The sequence below is a fragment of the Notothenia rossii genome (assembly GCF_949606895.1).
Source record: "Notothenia rossii genome assembly, chromosome: 1".
Lineage (NCBI taxonomy): Eukaryota > Metazoa > Chordata > Actinopteri > Perciformes > Nototheniidae > Notothenia > Notothenia rossii.
In genome coordinates, this window is record NC_136912.1 from 82,176,432 (window position 1) to 82,197,297 (window position 20,866).

The 20,866-nt window shown below is 40.1% G+C and overlaps 1 protein-coding gene across 12 annotated transcripts in view; it reads left to right on the forward strand.

Moving 5' to 3' along the window:
* The first annotated feature begins 571 nt into the window (after positions 1-571).
* The window catches only part of LOC307015054 (arf-GAP with coiled-coil, ANK repeat and PH domain-containing protein 2-like), a 47,294-nt gene continuing 26,999 nt past the window's right edge, over positions 572-20,866 (forward strand). For 5 of the 12 annotated variants that reach the window (XR_013801397.1, XR_013801398.1, XM_079643419.1 and 2 more), the window contains exons 1-5: positions 573-969; positions 13,679-13,736; positions 16,716-16,835; positions 17,560-17,613; positions 19,763-19,821. Coding sequence is in view for 8 of the 12 variants with exons in the window: in XM_079643419.1 (XP_079499545.1) it covers positions 917-969; positions 13,679-13,736; positions 16,716-16,835; positions 17,560-17,613; positions 19,763-19,821 (344 nt within the window). In the remaining 4 variants the exon portion in view is untranslated. Of the gene's footprint in view, positions 970-13,678; positions 13,737-16,715; positions 16,836-17,559; positions 17,614-19,762; positions 19,822-20,866 lie in introns of all 12 variants that reach the window. The other 7 variants (XR_013801400.1, XM_079643426.1, XM_079643420.1 and 4 more) reach the window with 4 other exon arrangements.

Genomic DNA, 20,866 nt, shown 5'->3' on the forward strand with positions numbered 1-20,866 from the left:
ATTATATTTAATATTATTATTACAAATCTGTAAAGTAACTAAAGGTATTAAATACATGTAGTGGAGTTAAAGTACACGATTTACCTCGGAATTGTAGTGGAGCAGAAGTGCAAAGTAACATAACATAAGGCGGCTGTGGCTCAGTGGATAGAGTGCTGGACTTCTAATCAGGGGTTACCAAATTTGAGTCCCCGTGCAGTCAGTCAGCATGTCGTTGTGTCCCTTGGCAAGACACTTCACCCCAAATTGCTCCTTTGGGGATTGTCCACAGTAGGCTACTGAATGTATGTAAGTCGCTTTGGATAAAAGCGTCTAACAAAATGACATGTAACATTTAAAGTAGGCGTACAAGTATCTCAAAATTGTACAGTAGGCATACTTGAGTAAAGTTCCCACCTCGGCTTTTAACTCCAGTAAAGCAGCTGAATACTTCTTTCACCATTGATCACTCATCAATCATTCTCTCTGTTAATGTTTGCTGTAAATCCAATAATTCGTAAATCCCAATAAACAACAAACCCTTGCAACCTGCAACACATGCTCTGGGCAGTGATGCATCTTGTCTCAGTATAGACGATCTGTGTGAGTCAGTAGTATCTGCGTTGAAGGAAAGCTGCTCTCCCACACTGGCTGCTATGACCTAGCTACCGGAGGACACTTTCTGCTCTCAGGACTGACCGCTGCGTCTCAGATAGTTTGTTGTAGCGTTTTTTCGGCAACCATTCCTTCAACATACAGTCGTTTATGGTTGCATTGCTGCGACTTTTTAATCGTAGCTGCTAGCCTCTGGGGCTAGCAGAGCAGTGACAGTGAGGAACCAGCTGGTCAGGAGTACAGTAACGTTAGCAACAAGCTAATTAGCCTGGATTACTGTCTTTAATCACAGAGAGTGTGCGTGTTTACTCACTGCGGCAAAATGAAGATAACTGTGGAATTCGAGGAATGTCTGAAGGACTCCCCACGGTTCAGGTGAGTGCTGACAACCAGGCTTTAGTTCCTGTTATTTATTTATTTCCCTACAGGAAAAGTATTCAGTTAGCTTCCTGCTAGCTGCAGCTAATCACCGGTAACTAGCCTGCTGTTTGATGGCTGCCACTTTTCTATTTCTGTCTGTTAAGAAAGCTGGGGCCAGCCGGGGAGCATGGGGTAGGAAACCACACAGAAACTCTCTGACCGGGGTGCAAGCACATAGGAGCAGTGGCAAGCTGTCCTGGTTTATGTTTTCCGTAAATGAATTATGTAAGGATAGGAATGAATATTAAAAATGAGTGCTGGAAGTGACAGTCTGTGCCAGTAACCTTAATTTGTCATTGTTTAAAATGCCATGCATACAGTATGGGATTGTGCCAGAACCACTCAGACTTTAATGTTGTATTGTTTGCAGCAAATCACACTGTATCACACTTTCTTATTCAACTGAAAATACATTTACTCTGGGCAGCTTGTATTGGCAGGACAGGACTTTAGTATATCAACTTAAATGTATTTACACATGTCACATATTGTCAAATCAGGTGTTTCTTTGATGAATCAATGGATTGTTTGGGCCATGATAGAAAAGATTGTCCATCAAACTTTCACAAATGTTAACATAATCCGTATATGATATTCCAACACCTCGAAACTATACTGTATAAAGGGATTTTGGAGGGTGGTATATATTACAAATCATTTAACAAGTCTACGGTTTTTGTTTTTTTTAAGTGAAAAATCCACAATTATTAGGTAAAATACTGCAAAAGACGAACAAGTTAATAGTCACATTTATAAGGTGAACCCAGCCATTTTAGCATTAAAGCATGATGTGAGTGATATACACAGTGGATGAAAATTAAAGCATAAAGTCGCAGACTGTGCCAGTACTCATCATTTGCCACTCTTTACAAATTAAAGCCTACAGTAAAACACTTTGACTTTATAATCAAAGTTTATTTATGTAGCCCAATATCACACATTTTGCATTTGTCTCAGTGGACTTCATTTTTTTGTAAAGTATCTCTTCTGCAGTTTTCTCCGGTGGTGGGCGTTGGTGTGATGTATTCCTGGCAACATTGGCGCTTATGACACCATCTCTCTCACTTTTCTTCAATTTGTCGACTTTAAAAGCGGTGTAAAATAGGATGTTTGCTCTCTACTTCCTCCTCACTCACTTTGCGTTATCCAGAGATTTGAGAAAGCGCCTCCTTCCTCCCTCCGCTCCCTCGGCTGTTGCTGCAACATCCTCTCTCTCAAAACCAGGAACAGATGTTAACATTCAGAGGTTTGAATAAAGGGAAACTTCCCAGTCAGCTGTGTTACTTGGCCTGAATAATACTCTAGTGACATTCTCCCCTCAGAAGACTGCTTCGACATGACGATCTCAGTCATTATTATACATTTATACATGTATATTCAGTGTATTTATTTAACCAGGATAGGTCTCATTGAGATTAAACATCTCTTTTTCAAGAGAGTCCTGGCCCAAGAATGGTAACAGCACAGCTTCAGACAGTTTTACAGTTACAGACAATTAAAAAAACACACAATCACAACGAATCAATCATCATCATCATCATCAACCTCTTACATAATCACTTTGCTGGATTCCTGATAACCGGACGAGTCACTGCAGATGGTTTAAAGTTGTGTGTCGTTAATGTAGTTAATCAAAATAAAGCTGTGATGTGGAGGATACATTGTCAGTCTGAAACTGAGACCTATAAACAAGACAAATGAGTCCTTAGTTCATACCCTTTCATAATAGGCTTCAGACGATACTTCCTTTTTGAAAATCAATCGTTTTTTTAATAAGACTTGAACCCCGATTGTTTGCATATTTAGGAAGGCAACAATTTCCAACTCCAAAATCTGTTGCACCTTTTATTATTCTTATTCATTTTTTCAAAAAGGTTTTGTAATTAACTAAATGAATAAAGACAACTTTTTGAAAAGTGTATGTGCAGAAAGAAACCAATATTAAAGATAGTTTAAAAACATTTAGAGCTGGAACATTAAGGTCATTATTCTTGAGTTGATTGAATTCATAATTGACCATTTTGTTAAGCAATTCATTTCTGAAGTAATTTTTGTTAGCTCCAGTTTCTTAATTGTGAGTGTTTGATTTCTCAGTCTTGTGTAGTAAACTGAACATCTTTGGGTTTGACAGGGAATTGGCTGGAAGGTTTTAGTTGGTAACGTTTTGTTTCTCTTACAGCCTTGGTATACAGTAGCTCATCTTTTGTCTGCAAATTGTATTCCGTCATCCTCCAGTTTCCTACTCGTAAAATGTTTCCTGCTCTGTTGGATGAGGTCCAAACGTTTCCACTCCAGAGTGGAGTCTTAGTTTAGTTTTATTTGGCTTGTTTTCAATTTGTACAAATGAAATAACCACATTAAAAGTAATAATTACCAATCGGTCAGTACTTGTGAAATTGTGACCAACAAAAGCAATCTTAGGCCTCTTAAAGGTCCCATGTCATGCTTTTCCGGTTATTACCCGTCCCCTTGTGTGTTTTGAAGGTTTTTCTGCATGTAAACGGTCTGCAGAGTCACAAACCCTCAAAGTAGACCCTGTAGGGAGTAAAACTCTAACAAAGAAAAGACCTCCCCAAAACGCCTCGTTGGAGATTTCTCATTTTCTTCCTGGGTACTCTGACGTGGGGATACCCAGAGGCCACACCCTCTGCCAGCCTTTCACGAAACAAAGCTTCCCAAACCTTTCAGTGATTCATGCCGGATATGTACAGTGTAGGGCACTATAGGACGATGCTGTTCCTACTTTGTTTGGACCAGCGGGAGACTCGGGTACACAACCTGTAAGTATTCATTGTTGTTTGTGTATTTATGATGTTTAAAACAAACAAGGTATCTACCACGACTGTTTAAATGGGAAAACGTTTTTTCGGCTACTACGTTGGCATCGCGGAGAAATGCTCTCCGCAGACCCATTCTCACAGCGTTATAAACCTTTTTCTCACTCAATATCAAGCCACACTTATTGTTTTTACTTCGGCTGTGAGTGTTTGTGTGTGCTCAGGATGAGTTTCGCTTGTTCTCGCTGTATCGCCGAGAGGCTCGTTGCAACGACGTGACCAATCGGAGCACACTGGGCTCACAGGGAGGGGGGGGGCAGGAGCTCCAACAAGCCGTTTAGGACAGAGAGTGAATACCTGTGAATACACATACTTTACAGAGATGCTGTATGAGAAACCAATGTGAGTTTGGAAAATTGCACAGTATAAATCTATTTTAGTATACCTCAACAATGGAATTATGATCAGTGGAAATAGCCATGACATGGGTCCTTTTTAAGCAAAAAATAATAAGTATGTATCAGAGTTACTATGTCTGACTCTAGCCTCCAAATATAGGTTATTTTACGCAAATATGGTTCAGCCGTTTCTTGTAAACAAACCACACTGCTTCAGCTGAGCATTTTAACTCAGTTCAAACTACATATCAAGTTACATGAGAGAGAAACCTATCATCTGATTCAGACTTGGGCACATTCTCTGCCTTGTAGCTTTAGTGATAACATACATTGGACTTGTGCACCACTTACAAATCTAAATGAAGGATCTCCAATCTTTTATCATGTTGGTGTGATGGGAAGCCACTACCCATAATCCTCTGCAACCTGGAGTCTTTATCTAAGCTTTGAGTGCCCTTTGTCCTTTACCAGAATCATCTGCCAACGTTTCCTGTAGCTCCTGTCAGGTTGGGACTGGTCAGAGATTTCCACAGCACCGTTTTCAACTTTGACCACCGTTGTTTCGCTCTTATATTTCCATCCCCCACTTGTTATGTTTGGCCGGAGAGGAGGACATAAGGGGAGAGAATGGATGAAAACACGGAGCAGCTCTCATTCGCTCAACATCTGTTTCCATTTTGGTGTTTGCTTTTAAATGTGTGCTAGGGAATATGGAGCCCCCAAATGTGGAGAGGGTTGTTTTCAAGTGGTAATTTGGCACACCCCACTTTTCTTTTTTTTTGTTGCTCTCATCCTTATTTAAGTTGGGAAGCTGTCTTTAGTGATAAACCACGCTTTCAGCCCGGAGGAAAGATGCACTAGTGAAACACATCATGTCTTTTTGGCAGTAAACCCTGCTAGCCTACTTTCCACTTGAGAGTTTAGACTCTTTCCTGGCTCCTCTTCAACTATGAGAGTAGAACATTCCCTCCAGAGGCCATGGCTTTCTCCCCAAATGTGTAGGGATACATATTTTACATTTTTAATATGCCTCTCTTTCTTGCAAGATCCAAAAAGAGGCAAAACATGTATTGAGTTAGCAGTATGTTGTTTGTATTTTAAGAACAACAATTGTTGATCAAATCTTGGGCTATATATTGATATTAAATGGATAATATGATATAAAACTAGATATCATCTTACATTTTGGATAAGGTTATGTTAAGTGGTGTCTTTTCTTGGCTTTAAAGGATGCTTCACAGTAAGTGATGTCATTTTCTGAATTGAACAGACTGTTCTATTCTTTGCCTTAGCCCGCTTAGTCATTCAATGCACATGACATTTAAATATTGTATGAAAGAAACAATGTCGTCACAATTAGATTTTCTTAATATTGCCCAGCCCTGTGAGCTGAAATATTTCAATATTTGATTCACAATGAGCCCACAAAAGTAAGCACAACACCAAGACATTTAAAAATAAACTTCATTAGAGTGAGACAGTAATGTGATATGTAATACTAGACCTGAAGTACCCAGAAGTGAGCTCATTTCTGCAATTAGCAGCAGCTTCTCTCCCTGTCTTCACTAGCTCCTTAATCATGATGACATGAGAGTTCGCCCCTGATTGGTTTAGCTGATTCTGAGCTCAGCAGAAAGCCATGGTGTGACGTCATTGGTCCAACAGCCCCCGGTTGCAGTTCTCCTTAAAGTCTCTGACGGCAGCTGTAGAGACTGATCTCTGGTGGTCTCTCTGATACAGAACCCATAGTCTGACGAGGGCGATCGTACCGCCATACTCCCCGATTAGTTCCACAGGGGAACAAAGGCTCGTTGGCATGTTGATTTGTTGCGGTTTGATTTAATTTACCTTTGTTTTATTTATTATTAATAAACAAAATTAACAGCTAATAAAATGGGAGAACTCTTGCTGTGTCGGTACATATAGAGACAGTTAGATTTCCTTAGTATAGGGCAGCGTATTTTAACAAAAAAATGTAATGTTCACCTTTACAGTCTTTCACCAAAGATTTTCACCAACCTCTGACATTTTAACCCAAACAATAAATCAATTCATTGAGAAAAAGGTTGCCCAACAATGTGAATAACAGTTACTTGCCCCCCCAGTTTACTGCTGTCAAAGGTTGTTACTCCTGTTGTTGACTATCACTCCTCAGTGTTACAGTACATTAGGTCAATGCTGTAGTTATGACTATCGCTTCCTTCCTAGAGCTTATGTAATACCTAGCAGGGCGGAGGATGAACAGTGAACTCAAGATAGGCCTAAATGTTTTCTCATTACACGTAGACTTTCCCAAGAGCCTGTGTAACTGTTTATCTTTAGGTAATGACCTCATCTTGTTGATGTTGTTGTTGAATCTTCTGTGTCTAATGGAGGGTTTTTACCACAGTGGGACCCCCCCTCTATATCATCACCACTGCTCCGCTCTCTAACAATTACAGGATCTACGTCACAGCACTGAGGCTCACCCCATTCTTCACTTTTCCATCCACACTAACAGAAGGGTTGAATAGTTGGCCACCAACACTACTGTCATTTCAGTAGAGTCGAAACAACTTAGTTCAGTCATGAGAGACATAAATGGCAATAAAACCCATTTGTTATATTTCTTACACATTAAAACATTGTTAAAGGCATAAGCTCCAGAGAAATGAAGAGTTGAAATAACACCACTGAACACTAAGCAGTAGCTAGCTGTGGAAACGTGGCATATAATTAGAAAACATCAAAGGAAAGTTGTTCTGAGGGGCTTTTCAACTGTCAGACATATCTAAATAGGATTAGTTATACTCATTTAGAAGTAAGCCTGCTTTGAGCTAACTGAAGTTTAAAGCTGTGTTATGTAGGGAAAAAGAAATATGGCATTAGAGTCAATGTTGACATCCAATTACTTTATTAAGCACCGAGGCAGTAAATGTATTTTGACAATTATGCTCATTATGGGTTCATGTGTTCATTATCATCTTGATGAATCAATGTATACGTTTAGACAACAGAAGGAAAAGGCAGTTATTGAACCATGGAAGCAGAATTTCGGCCAACCCCTGCTGAACATCTGCATCAGGAAATATCTTCCATTGGAGGATAGGGAAAATATGTGAAGAGCAGATGGTGTTGGAGTGTCAGCTTATGTCTTTGAAGTGCTGAGGTCTGTACCGCAGTCTCTTGTGTTGGCAGCGTGAGTGACAAACCTGTTAAAGTGGGTTCGAGTGCACACAGCCTCAGAGCCAGAGAGAGGCACGCTTTGTTTTGGTTCATGGCCACTGAATCACTGCGAAAGAATGAGGTGTCTCCGTTTTATAGTAGATGTTACTCTGTAGTCAGAGCTCTGAGTTAGAGGTGGAGGGAGAGTTGCTCAGCAAGGTTCCAAGGCTTTGTTTGTCTTTGTTTTTAATGTTGCCTGGATCTTTGGCAGTATAAGAACTTTAGTCACCCACTACTAAAATAACAGTGTTTTGTAGATGTGTACTCAGGGTAAAAACAATAAAAGACAGATTTAGTGGATTCCTAGGAAACCCTGTGTGTGTTGGCGCCTTGTCTACCCGCCACAATTTAAGGTAGTATTGTGGACTCAAACCGTGACTATATAATGTTCTTAAAATCACATTATATTTAATCACGCTTTTTATAGCTTCTCAAATCTACTTATTTTCAATATTTTCTATAATTGAATAGGCTTATTTTGAGTTTTGGACTCCCACAATTTAACAATGTCCCATTTTTAACAGTTTTTACGACATGTAAACTATGTAAACCTCCAAAGCTGCTAAGAAACTTAAGCTGCCATCATCATGTGGACATCTTTCGATGGGCTTCACAGTCACACGGGTGATATCCTAAATGAGGAAGCATGATAAGGTGTTGGTATACTGTCATATTACTCATTTAAAACAGCTTTTAACATTGCATTTTAATCGTATTTACCATACCAATGTAATCCAAAACTGTCTTCTCTTCTGGACATACACCGTGGACGTCTTTAGTGGATACCCTGGATTAGAGTTGCTTTGCGTGATTTTTGTCCACTCAGAGAGAAACAGGAACAAACATTCCCTCAGTGATGCTGAATCGGCCTCTTTCTCACTGATGTGGTCAACATGCAGCCTTTTTTCCTTCCTCCTTTCATGAACTGTAGTCTCCTTTTACCAAACGTCTCTTTATTTAGCCCCAGCTTCACCCTCACACCCAAACGGCACTTAAGACGTCTCAGTTCCCTTTTTCATATTGTTACATCTAGTGAAAAAGCTAGTTAAAGAGATGTGGGACATAATAAGATCTGTCTTTACTGAATGAATAACACCATACAGTGTAGTCATAGCAAGTGCTATTAAGGCTGCTCACCTAACACTAGGTGTTCTAGTTCTTTCATGTAAGTAGTTTGACTGTACATTCATTAGGAGAGCGGACTAGAATGAGTTAATGACTTGGAGTTTAAAGCTAAAATGTACACAAGTTTGCGTGGGGCAGTACAAAGTGACGCATTTAAAAACCTTATCCTATGAAGTAATGTCAATAAATGAAATGCATAGAACAAACCCTTGGAATGAAGGGAGCCCCGCACGGCACATTTGATCTGTTGTCTGCTTTACTTCAATAAGATGAGATGATAGGCTGATTACATCTGCTGCTTTTCAGTTTGAGCACACCACACATCAGGTGTTTGCACTGAGAGGGTAATACCTGCATCGTGCTTATCACCAGTCCACTTTATCACTCAAAAATAACAGTGCCAGAGACCGGCGACCCCCTGTCGACGGGGGGGGGGGGGCCTACCAAGTCCCTGGTATGAAAAAGTTTGAGAAACACTGCGCTAGTGGATTGTCAAAGGGGGAGCCTCGATGCGGGGAAATTATACAGATGGCTAGTCCGCCCCTGAAAATGTCTATGCAAACGTTATTATTAATGATAATTACAATAAAAGAATTATTAAAAAAATGTATCCATTTTTTTAAATGTTCCATTTTTATTTTGTAATCATCTCGCGACCCCCACTTTGGGAACCCCTGTACTAGAGAAGGGCGTCTCAACCTTCTAAGCAAAGAAACCCCCCTCTGTTTAGTCTTTGACTTGTTTAGTACTAGGTTTGGAAAAGATTTGATAGCTAAATGAATCTTGTAGTTTCGGAGGGCTTTCAGACTTAAAGATAGTATGAAGATACTTCCTCATGCTCCTTAGCAGACTCCTACCTTTTTTCATTCGTCCATGCTTTTTCAAATCTATTTCTTTGTCTTTACGCTTAACATTAGATCTGTTTGAACTATTCAATTGAACATTTTTCAGTTTCACAGACATTTAAAGACATTGTACCTTGAATATTTAGAAACTAGGGTGAACATTTTCACTATTTTACTACCTTTTATCGACCAAACAATGAAAACAATCGGGAGATGCCTCGATAATGAACAGTCATTGCCCCTCCAACACTATTATCAATGTGTTTTCCTTAATCAACCTTGCCTTGAATATGAGTATTGTTGTATTCACCTGCTCAGTGAGTCAATTTGTACACCGCCATAGCTGCAGCTCCTATACTGTGGTCTGATGTTTTAAATGTAACACTCATATTTGAAAGCCTTTTAATGTAACACCACATATGATGGACATATTTCCTGGTCAAAGTTCAGTTAAAGAATCCCATAATGCATCAGGGATCTCTCCTTCTGCTGTCAGCCGAGGGTCACACTAGACCTCAGTGGAGGAGGATGTTCCAGGGTCTGCTTCTAAAGGAGTTCAGCTGACTTCATTAACATTCAGCGGAGGAGCTGAGAGCGTCAGAGCAGCCCCCCGCTCCCATTCCCCTTCTCCACTGTCAGAGAGGTCATCACCGCTTTGTACAGCCTGCCATGCTGTTGCTCCTCTAATTCAGTTTTTGCCCAGCTAAAGGAAAGTGCAGATGTTCAAATGTCTCTATACTTAGAGCATTAACCATTTCACTTCACTCCTTTCAGACTGTGTTCAAAGAGAACAAACATCTGTTTTGTAGCTTACACTCTGCTTCGTTACCATTTCAAAAAATATGTAGGATTAAGAGATTACATTTAATACATGAGTTACTTTTAATATTGGCTTCTCAAAGAAATGCAGACATGTGATTTGAATCGTCTTTGAGTCAAAGCATTCACCTTAGATGTTATGCCCTGATTTACTTTATTCAAAGTCATTGTTTTTGTTTATAAAACTGAGCAGCAGATACGATAACGGGGCTCTTTGATAGTTCAAACTTCAAGATACAGCTGCTTGTTATCCGTGTACTTTGGTCTTCATGTGTCTGTCGATTCACTGCACAATGCTACAAGCCCACAGAAATGATTTGGCCCTCTTTGGGGCTAAACTGAAACTAACTACTCAGCCGGACAGAGGCTAGCTTTGAAAACATATTGAGACAGTCAGTTTATTAATATTAGTTGAATTCCCAGGCTGAAGACCACTGGTGTTTCACTGCAGTCCTTCGCGTGTGTCTTCTTTAAATGTCTTTTTGTTGTATACGAACGCCATGTTTTCTAGAAGTCACCACATACTTTCCAACTAAGGAAAGCCGTGTGTGTTAGAATTAGAAGTCAATCTCTCTCACTCTTTTTCTGCTGCCCATTATCCAAACTCAGGCTGGACTTGCTCCAAGGTCAGAGCTGTGAGGCAATGGCCCAGATTTTCTATTCGCCGCCGCCCCTCCCTTTTCTTATCCTCTGTCAGCGCTTTCACAAGTTCACCCTGCAAGCTCAAGTTACGAGATTAGAAAGAACCAGTCATGTTCTCGTGGTTGCATCGAAAGCCAGAGAGCGACTGACAGACATCGAGTAGGTTTTCCAAGTATGATTTTTTTAAAATTGTATTTCAGGGAAAGGGTGTGTCTGACTTTGTTCATGAGTCATGACTATGACCGCCTTCAGTCACTCAGTTTTACACATTCACATCTGAGAGTTTCTCTTTAAAGGTGCCATGCTGTTTGCCCCTGAGCAGCTACACCTGAACACATGAGCACATCAAAGACTTTCATAAAGGACATAGGTGTTGTTGAAAGCATGAAGAGTAACCCAAGATTTAAAAACGTACAGATCTGCCTGACATGTATTCAGAACTTGGTTATAATAACTTTACAATAGATGTTGATAGATTAGTAAACGTGTTATTGAGGTGGCCTTTGTGTGGGAGTCATTTCCCCCCAAATCTTCCAGTAATGACTAATCTGGGACTTGCTGCTCTGAAAGCCTAAGCCCTTTCCTCTGGCTGCTGCCTGCAAAATGCCTAGTGTGTGAGTATAGAAAAATATAAGAAGAGCTCAAAATTCTTCTTCTAAAAAAAGTCAGACACCAGAGGCCATCAGCAGCCAAAGTCATTATCTGTGTTATTCATTAAAGAAATGGACTTTGCCTGAAGCATCTCTCAAAAAGCAAACAGGGCTTTTAAAATTAGCTTTTGACCAGGATTAATGTCTGTGTGAAAGGGACAGGCTCTTTATTGCGTTTGCCCCCGTTTGCCCTACTGGTGTACTTAACCCAAAACATAGTGGATAGAAGGACTTAACACAATGTCACTGCGCAGATGCTCTGTGACACTGTTCCCACGTTGCAAGCTGTTCTAGTAGACTAAGTTGAATGAATTGGTAGAGAAGATGTATACACACTTGATTGAACTGATGCAAGTTTATGGCCTTGAAGTATGTGTTTGAATGTATTGCGTACAAAAGGTGAGTACATTATTCATGACATAAAGTTCATCCCTTTTAGCAGTATAAGTTTAGTGGCCAGTACTACTTATTTTTCGCGGTTGATGCATGATTAAAGAAGTATATACGTATATCATAAAGCACACCAACACAATGCAAGTATATATAAGTATCATTATTAAAGCAGACTGTATAAAGTAATGGTATTCTGCACATGTACACAGGAAACCTTGATTGTGCATCACTTGCCAAAAGCACTCAGTCGCCTCGTTCCCCTGACGGCGAGCAGATGTTGGCAGCTGTCAGAGTGACGCCACACGGAAGAACAAACAGCTGGAGGGGGTTTGGGAAATGCCACCCGCTGCCAAAGCACGGTGTCACTGTTAATCCCTTGGCTCTAAACTGACACACGCACATTCACAGTCCTATATGACATGTACAAAAAGATACATGTACATCCACAGAGCAAGAGATCTGGAGAATCAGTTTTACGATAAACAAAAAGGCATAGAATGCTCCAGCTACAATGTTTACTACTCCGGTGTTGCCCTTTTGGTTACTGCTAAACTTTTGCAAATGTGGAACATGCATCAACTTGAAGCCACATCTTAGCTGTAGGATATAAAGCACCTTTCCTGCTGTCGTATCCTCGAGTCAGATCAATAACAAAAGTATCTCCTTCATAACATGATTAATAATTATTGGACTTTTTAAAAAATAACCTACGCCAAGAAAGTTATGTTTTTTGGTTTGTTTGCTTGTCAGCCGGATTACGGAGACAGTATTAGACAGATCCATGAAACTAGATGAAAGGGTTTATGCTGCATGAGCCAACGAAGAACCCATCGTTTCTTTTGGAGCTGAGCCGAATCAGGGGGCGGATATATTTTCACTTTCGTTAACATTGATAGAGGATTTGGCAGAGGTTTGCGCTCTCCATCGACATCCATGTGTCACTTCTGCTGCAGTCGTCCTGTGTAAAGTAGTAAAGCCATCTGTCGGACACTAATGTAAGGTTACAATGACAAGTTCAACTGCATAGATTTCTATCAAAAATGACTTCTGATTCATTCAGCAAGCCTCTGCTGCGGCGAGGTTTTTTAGTCGTGGCGCTCGTGTGCTCGTAGGCTGTTGATCCTGTGGAGAACCGAGCTGTGCCCTTGTCACATTTTCAGGGGCAGACTGCCAGACCTAACTCCAGGCCTGTGGCATTACCCAAAATGGCAGCTCTCAGTTTGGCTGCCTCTCATGGTGTGTGTTTCTGAGCCTGGCTGTGTCAGAACTGTTGAAGTGTACAATATCATGTCATTTTCAGAGGCTACAGTTGTACAATATGGGCTTGTTGGTGAATTAGAATTGTTCCATCTAGCTTGAACTCCCCCCCCTGGTTAAGATGATGACAAATATAGAACAGTCAAGCAAATATGAGTCCAATAATCATAGAGCATGATGTCATACATCTGGTCAAGTAATCAAGATATGATGTCAGTTATAATATGCTCTTCTAATTCTTTATATGTGTGCGCTGTTCAATGCTTCCCTTCTATTTCAAAGTATTGACTCAAACATTAAACTTGTGAAATAAGCATGTTTACTTTGTGCACTGAACGCAGGACACATGACATATGGTAGAAAGGTAATAATGTTGCAAAGACTGTTAACCAAAGTGCTACATAGGGAGTTAATTTTCTTCTATTTAGGATTCCCCAGCAGTGTCTCTTTTCCCTTCATCTTTAAGCGTGGGAATGCTTCTCTGTGTCAGCGAAGTCAATAGTATTGACTCATGTATACACTTGATTTCAAATTCTTTTCTTCTTTCCCCACAGAGCGACCATAGAGGAAGTGGAGGGGGATGTGTGTGAGTTGGAATCCAAGCTCGACAAAGTGAGTACCACCCATGGAAAACATTGCTTGATTGTTCATTTGTTCAACTGTTTGAACTGACGGAGGCCGTCCTGTGAGTGGAAAGCTGAAGGTTTGTCTCAGATTGCCTTTTGAGTAAGATGATGTATTATGGGCTGTAACTGGACACTTCACTTCTGTTATTCCTAAAAAGCACGACCAAATCCATTGTTGAACAGTGACTCTGAAGTTGGAGCAGATCACATTCACGTTCATTTCCAACACAAAACAACATCTACACCAACATGTGACTTTAAACATCTTTATTCTTACAACTACATTCTGTTTACTAAATCATAAACAAACATTGAGCATTGACCAGACAATGGAAATATGTGTGTACTGTATGGTTGGTGTTGTTTCTAATGCAGACGTGGATGGAAAAACAATATTAGGGATTCAGGTTACAGTCCTTGTATATAGATAGATATGTTCTCTTTGGACTAGTGTGGATTTTCAGCAAGTCACACTAACTTGTGTGACTTGACTTTCTAGGTAGAGTCTACCTTTCACACAGGAACCAGTAAAGTAGCCTTTTGTCTTTGTTTCCTTTTTAAGGTTCAGATTATATTCTCTTGCCTAGGGAACCGCATCAGAGTTCATCTCACTAATTGTTCTCAAATGAACCAAACTAAACTAATAAACCAACCAAGGTAACTAGAAGCACTCAGTATTTGTCCTTCTCTGAATGAAAAAGCAATCTCTCCTGCTGTCGACTCCCCGCAGAGCTGAGAGCATGTTCCCTAGCTGAGGGCGAGACCTGGAGCTTGGAAGAACCCAGTTTATTGTTTCTGGACTTACAGTCTTACAGAGTCCCACCCTCCTCCTCCTCCTCCTCCTCTGTGACTCAGCCCCGGCCTCACTTCCCCCTCTGCTCTGGAGAGGAAGGGTCTGCTTGAGAGTGGGTGTGTCTGTGTGCATAAGTATGGCTGTGAGACTGTATGTGAGTGTGTACGTGTTTCTGGGTGGAGGCGAGAGAAAACGGGCTGAAGACCCCAGAGATCAACTCTTTCTTGAAGCTTCCTACCTGCCACGCATATACACACACACTACATTGAACTTTTAACTGATCCAATATTAAATCTGTTCATAAAAGGACCACTTTCCTCAGAGACTGATGACTTTTAAATTATGTTACTTTTTATTTTTTATTATATATTTTTTTATTATATCATAACTTAGATTTTTTTTTAAAATGCATGTCACATATTTAGCAAATGTAACATTAAGTTGCCTGTTGCTCTTTTTTTCCTGCTGTAACTACGCACATTTCCCCTCCGTGGGACTAATAAAGGTATTCAGATTCTGTTTATAGCTTTCTTATTACCAGGTCAGTTTTGATTAAAACTGTGGTTCTATTTATGTTAAAGTGGACCTATCATGCTATATTTGAATAATATAGTGTAGGACCATACCTATATAAGGCATATTTATACTTTTTATTTTTCAAAATACCAAACAGATCATGCATTTTAGCATGGGGACACATATTCATGTATAAAAGACGTACAAAAGTGCATTTTGCATGATAGGTCACCTTTAAGTAAAGTAATCCCTCATGGTGGTCACAGTTTGTTGCTCCTTTGAACGGTCTAACTGAAAGATGTCTGGGCAACATTTAGTTGACACATGATTTACATAAACATTATAAGACAAACAATACATTATTTTACTAGATTTAGCAAACTATGAAAACACTCATAGTTACCAGTCCAGGTCCCCTAACGAAACTTATACAACCTTCCTGCAATAAATAATTAAAACTTTCATGAAGGTTATATTTTACGTTTTTGGTTAAAGAAGAGAGTTGATTCCATCGTTCGTCATTTGTGAGGCGGAAAGAGAGAAAGAGAGAAAGTAATTATCTTGTGCAAAAGGTATCAAACAGGTGTGTGTGTGTGTGTGTGTGTGTGTGTGTGTGTGTGTGTGTGTGTGTGTGTGTGTGTGTGTGTGTGTGTGTGTGTGTGTGTGTGTGTGTGTGTGTGTGTGTGTGTGTGTGTGTGTGTGTGTGTGTGTGTGTGTGTGTGTGTGTGTGTGTGTGTGTGTGTGTGTGTGTGTGTGTGTGTGTGTGTGTGTGTGTGTGTGTGTGTGTGTGTGTGTGTGTGTGTGTGTGTGTGTGTGTGTGTGTGTGTGAGATGCATGCGTTATGTATATTTCGGTAAAAGATTAACATCAACCTTGACATGACCTGCTGATGTTTAACAGTTTCCTGCGTAAGACAAGCACCTATTAGGTCACTTAGAAAGTTACATATTACCTTCTGACCTGTGCTGCTAAGACGGTTTTATAGTTATACCTAAATTAATGTAGTTTTCCTATTCCGTATTGTAATGGAATACCACAATTTGAGTGACAGCATTATTAATATTAGTTTTTAATGTGAGCGAAATTATTTGCTTGTGTTTTATCTAATTTCAGATTTTCCCCGTTAAATTATCAATTGATCAAATACTTTCTAGAAGGAAAGACATTACATTTGTGTTTTAACAGATTTAATCTGTTAATCCCTGACTAATCTGTTAAGGAGATTGCTATAAGAAAAGGAGTGTTTTGGGTAAGTTATGTAGCTGCTTTGGCTGAAGAGGCATACGTAGGCTCTCTTTCATCTGCAGTGTGGGACTTGATGGAGAACGGCCAGCGTTTGTTGTGAGTTTACATAACCTGGAATTATGTTCGCCCCAAATGAGTCAGAAGGGAAAGAAGGGCCTGCTGTTAACCAGAAACTGACGTCAGTGTTAGTCTTTTGCTCTTCTTTGTTTCAATAAATCCCTCTGAATCTATTCCAAGCAGCAAACTTGAAGTGTTTATAATAAGACAGGATGTCCTGAAGAAATGCCCGACTTTGTTGTAGTTTCTATTCACTAAGTTTTTCATCTTTTCTTTATTCTGTCAATTACTGCATTTCTTCATGTCTCTACTTTCACCCCCTAACCACCTGCCTCTTTCTTTTTCTCTCCCTAGTTGGTGAAGTTGTGCATTGGGATGATTGACGCTGGAAAAGCCTACAATGCAGCCAACAGGCAGTTTGTCAACGGGATCCGGGAGCTAGCCCAGCAGTCCAACAAAGATGAGGTCATAGAGGTAAACAAAAAAACTTGATCTGAACCAACAGCATTACAGAGTGGGCGTGTTTCTCTTGTCATGTATGGGGGCAGTCTTTCGTCCACCTTAAATTCAATGATGACATATTTGATAAGATTTCAAGTTATTAGTCGTATACAAAAAAACATAAACATTACACAATTTGGCATAGTGGTTGATTCTTCCTGGTTCCAAGATATAGAGACCTGCACTGCCTCCGTTTGCACTCACTACCTCCTGTCATTGTTTCAAGTATTTTTCAATTTGCCAGTTTGAATCTATAAAAAGAAAAATGAGGCATAGTAAAACTTTGCACTGTCCACTGGGTCTTGCCGAGGTCAAGATGTTTTGTTTTGCTTTCTCACATTACTTTTGCATGGCGAGGCAAGCGCTTCCTCTCTGCCTTTGTGTGGCTCCCTCCCTCGGGTTACAGTTCAGCCTCTGAGTGTATTTGGTGGGAGCAACTTAGCCAAAAGAATTCTTTCCCAAAGTGTTATTGTGTCTCCAAAATACACCACAGTTCTCATTTAACAATACCTGTCCGACTTGTGTTTGTCTAGACATATGTGATGAAACATGTAGGAGACATTCGCCTCTTACTTTCTTTAATACAGGTAGTACCTCATAAATAGATGACATGTGCACTTTGTGATAATGTTTGTGTTATTGATATTAAATACATGCCAATTCTCTTCATCTCTGTCATTTTGTTTTCTCCCCACAGTCGAGTCTCACAAAGTTTGCTGAAAGCCTGCAGGAGATGATCAACTATCACACGGTACGCATACATACACTCCCATGTGAAACCGGATGTGTTTGTTTTATAACCCCATTTACAGCTGGTTGATGACAAAACTCCGCTGTGCCGACAGTCTGGAAGAGCTCTTTAACTGTCAGGTTGTATTTACTGCCCAGAAGGACAGCAGCAGACTACAAGAAAGAGACACTGGGTCTGTGAGAGGATGACTAGGAGCTGAGAGGAATTGCTCTATAGAGAATTAGCATTACTGTAAAAATGTGCAAACTTTGGCTTACGTAAAATATGGTAAGATGCCTAAAACCCCCTCCTTTGATACATTTCTTATGTCAGAAGCATAGCAATGAAATCAATTCCCTGCCTCCCATATTGTGGAATCTGGGGTATCTGTTGGAAGGAATCATGTGCCACCGAGGTAAACATGTCCGTGGTCATTTTTTTTTTTACAATGTGGTTGTCATCCTGGAGACACAGGAAGAACCATAATAGGCTTCAGTCAGACTTTTCTGTTCAGTTTCATGTGTTTCCAGCATTGTCATCTGATGATCTCCACGGTCCAACCACTACTTGACGATAAATAACCATGACTCCTTATTGATGAGGGACGTTATCCTCTCACGTCCCTCATCACGCTCTCCAAGGAGCCTGCTAGCACAGATCTAATGATGTGGACATTCTTTCCCAGAGTCCCCTTGGTAGTCTCCTCAGTTGTCAGTCTCTGGTGACACTGACATTCAGAAATGCAAACACAACTTTGTTTGTCCTCTCATTAAGACTCCCATGATGACAGAGATGAGGCACAGGGCGAGCTAGAAGCGCTTGTTCTATAGATGAAGTGTTTTGCTTGATCTCCCTTGTCATGTTTTGTTTCTTTTACGTTTGCATAACATGTTCAGAGTGCATCCCACTGTGCGCGACATGTTTGGTAGAACAAACAACCGAGCCAGGGGTGCCGCTACTGGGGTTTGACCTTTTTGGAAGTCTTTATGCACGCCCGGGAACTTTAGCTGCTATTAATATGAATCCCTAAAATGGTTTGGGTTCACAAACTGGAATATGATTGAACAGACAAACTAAAATGAATTGTCTTGATGAGGCCACACTTCTACTAAATTGTTAAAAAGCCTTTTCTGCATATCTGCCATTGATGTTATCATTGCTACTGCCACAACTACGTATATGATTTGTGTGAGGCAAAATAAGTTAGAGAGACTTTTATTTGGATATATTTATTTTATGAATTGATCCGTTAATGACAGAAAATTCATCAGCTACTGTTTTGTTAAAGTCATTTTTAAAGCCAAAATGCCAAACATTTGGTGTTTGAAACTTTCCTAAGAAGAAAGTGAAAAAAGGATTAGATCAGATCATTGAATGTGTAGTATATCAATTAGAGGTTTGGGCTAGTTTGGTTCAGGTTTCATTTCATTTGGTTTTACAGACAGTAGTGGTTCCACCTTAAATTCAGACTGTAACGTTCCCAGACTAAATGAGATACAGATCTATTTGAACCAAAAACCTGCAGCGTTGGCAGTCTACCCTCACTCAACAGGGAAGTCTTTCTTCATCAAATCTTATTAGCTTCCTTCACTGGACCCTTAAAGCCTCCGGCAGCCACAATGCCGGCCTGGGATTGTTACTCAACAGTGGAAACTGCGGTCGCATCAGCTGACTGTCAGATAGGTTTTTGCCGCTCAGCGATCTTTCAGCACATGATTCACTCAAACACAGAGCTCAATCTGTTTGTGACTCGGAGCTTCTCCCAGCCACACAGCACATATTGTCTTGTCTGGCCGTGAAATCACTTCAGTGTTCAGGGTTGTTGTTTGGCCTTTTGCTTGGTAGCTCATTTTGAGGAGGCACGCAGGTTAATGAAACTATGACTCACTGGCAAAAATAAGCGAGTCGGGTCAATTCTCGTCCTTTTGTTTTTATGAGGGGAATGTACACACACAGCTTGTTTGCGTATATTTAGCTGCCTAATTGCAACCTGCAGTGTTACAAAAATCCCCCTAAACAGGGGTGCCATATGCTGACTGGAGAGTAAAATACATTTATCAGCTCTTTCCTGGTTTCCTAGAAGAAGATGTTTAATGTTGGAACTGTTCAACTATTGAAGCTTTTTAGCAAAGCATAAGCATTTACCGTTTCCTTCTTTCCTTCCTCACAGATATTATTCGATCAGGCCCAGAGATCAATCAAGATCCAGCTTCAGACATTTATCAAAGAGTGAGTATTCATTGAATAAAGATGGACAAGGCTGGTTATATCTCTGAGCAATCTGAGCCTTTGAAGAGTGGCCTAATTTTCTGTCTAATCTCTCCGTCATAACACGCTGCTGCACTTTTAGACTTTTACTCAAGCTTGTATTCAGATCAACTTAAAATGAGGAAAACTGGAGTTAATATTCTTCAAACCCGTCTAAAACCTGGAGAAAATATTTACTAGCTATTGAATAGAGAAAGGCCTTTCTGGAAATTCTGAAAATAAAGCAGAAGCTGGGGGGATGTCACATATCTGATGGACAGATGATCAAGACATGGCATGCAAGTCATTTAATTACATCAAATATATTTTCTAAATAATATCTCCCTTCTTATACAGAACTGAATTCCAGACTGCTCGTATAAGTGCAGTAAGCAGTGGGGCCTTTCAGTTCATTTCATTATGAGGATTAGCTGTTTTTACCCCTGGCAAACCGAAGCTTAACGCCCACATCAGCAGCACTCATGCTTCTCAAAGAAAGCTGGGATACATGTTCTATCATAATGACTCGCTGCCGTGCAGCCCTTAAATATTAATCCTATTAAAAACATCAACAATACAACATTTAAAAAATGTTGTCCTCCTCTTCAAGTCACCTACACGGACTCAGCACAAGTCCTGGGCCAAATAGTTTTAGCAAACAATTTTGTTTGTTTGGACCTTCCTTGATTTCCAGCTGACCAAGATATGAAACCACCTTTAACCTTTGTGTGTTCCTGTTGCCGGACCATGGTGCTGTTGCTTCACATCCAGAGATAGCTTTGCTTCCTCTTACATTTCAACTTTTCCCGTTACAACATTGTTGACAACGTAGAGATATGTCCAATTTGACCCTAGTCAGGTAGTAAATAAAAAAACTTTAAAACGTTATCCTTAAATTGTATGTAAATGCTGTTGCACCAGTGTAATAGTTGTGAAACCATCTATTTTCACCCAGCTCAATTCAAGACATATTTTTAGTGCTCAAAATGAGTGATCAGCAGCGATAAAAATACATTTGTAAAACATT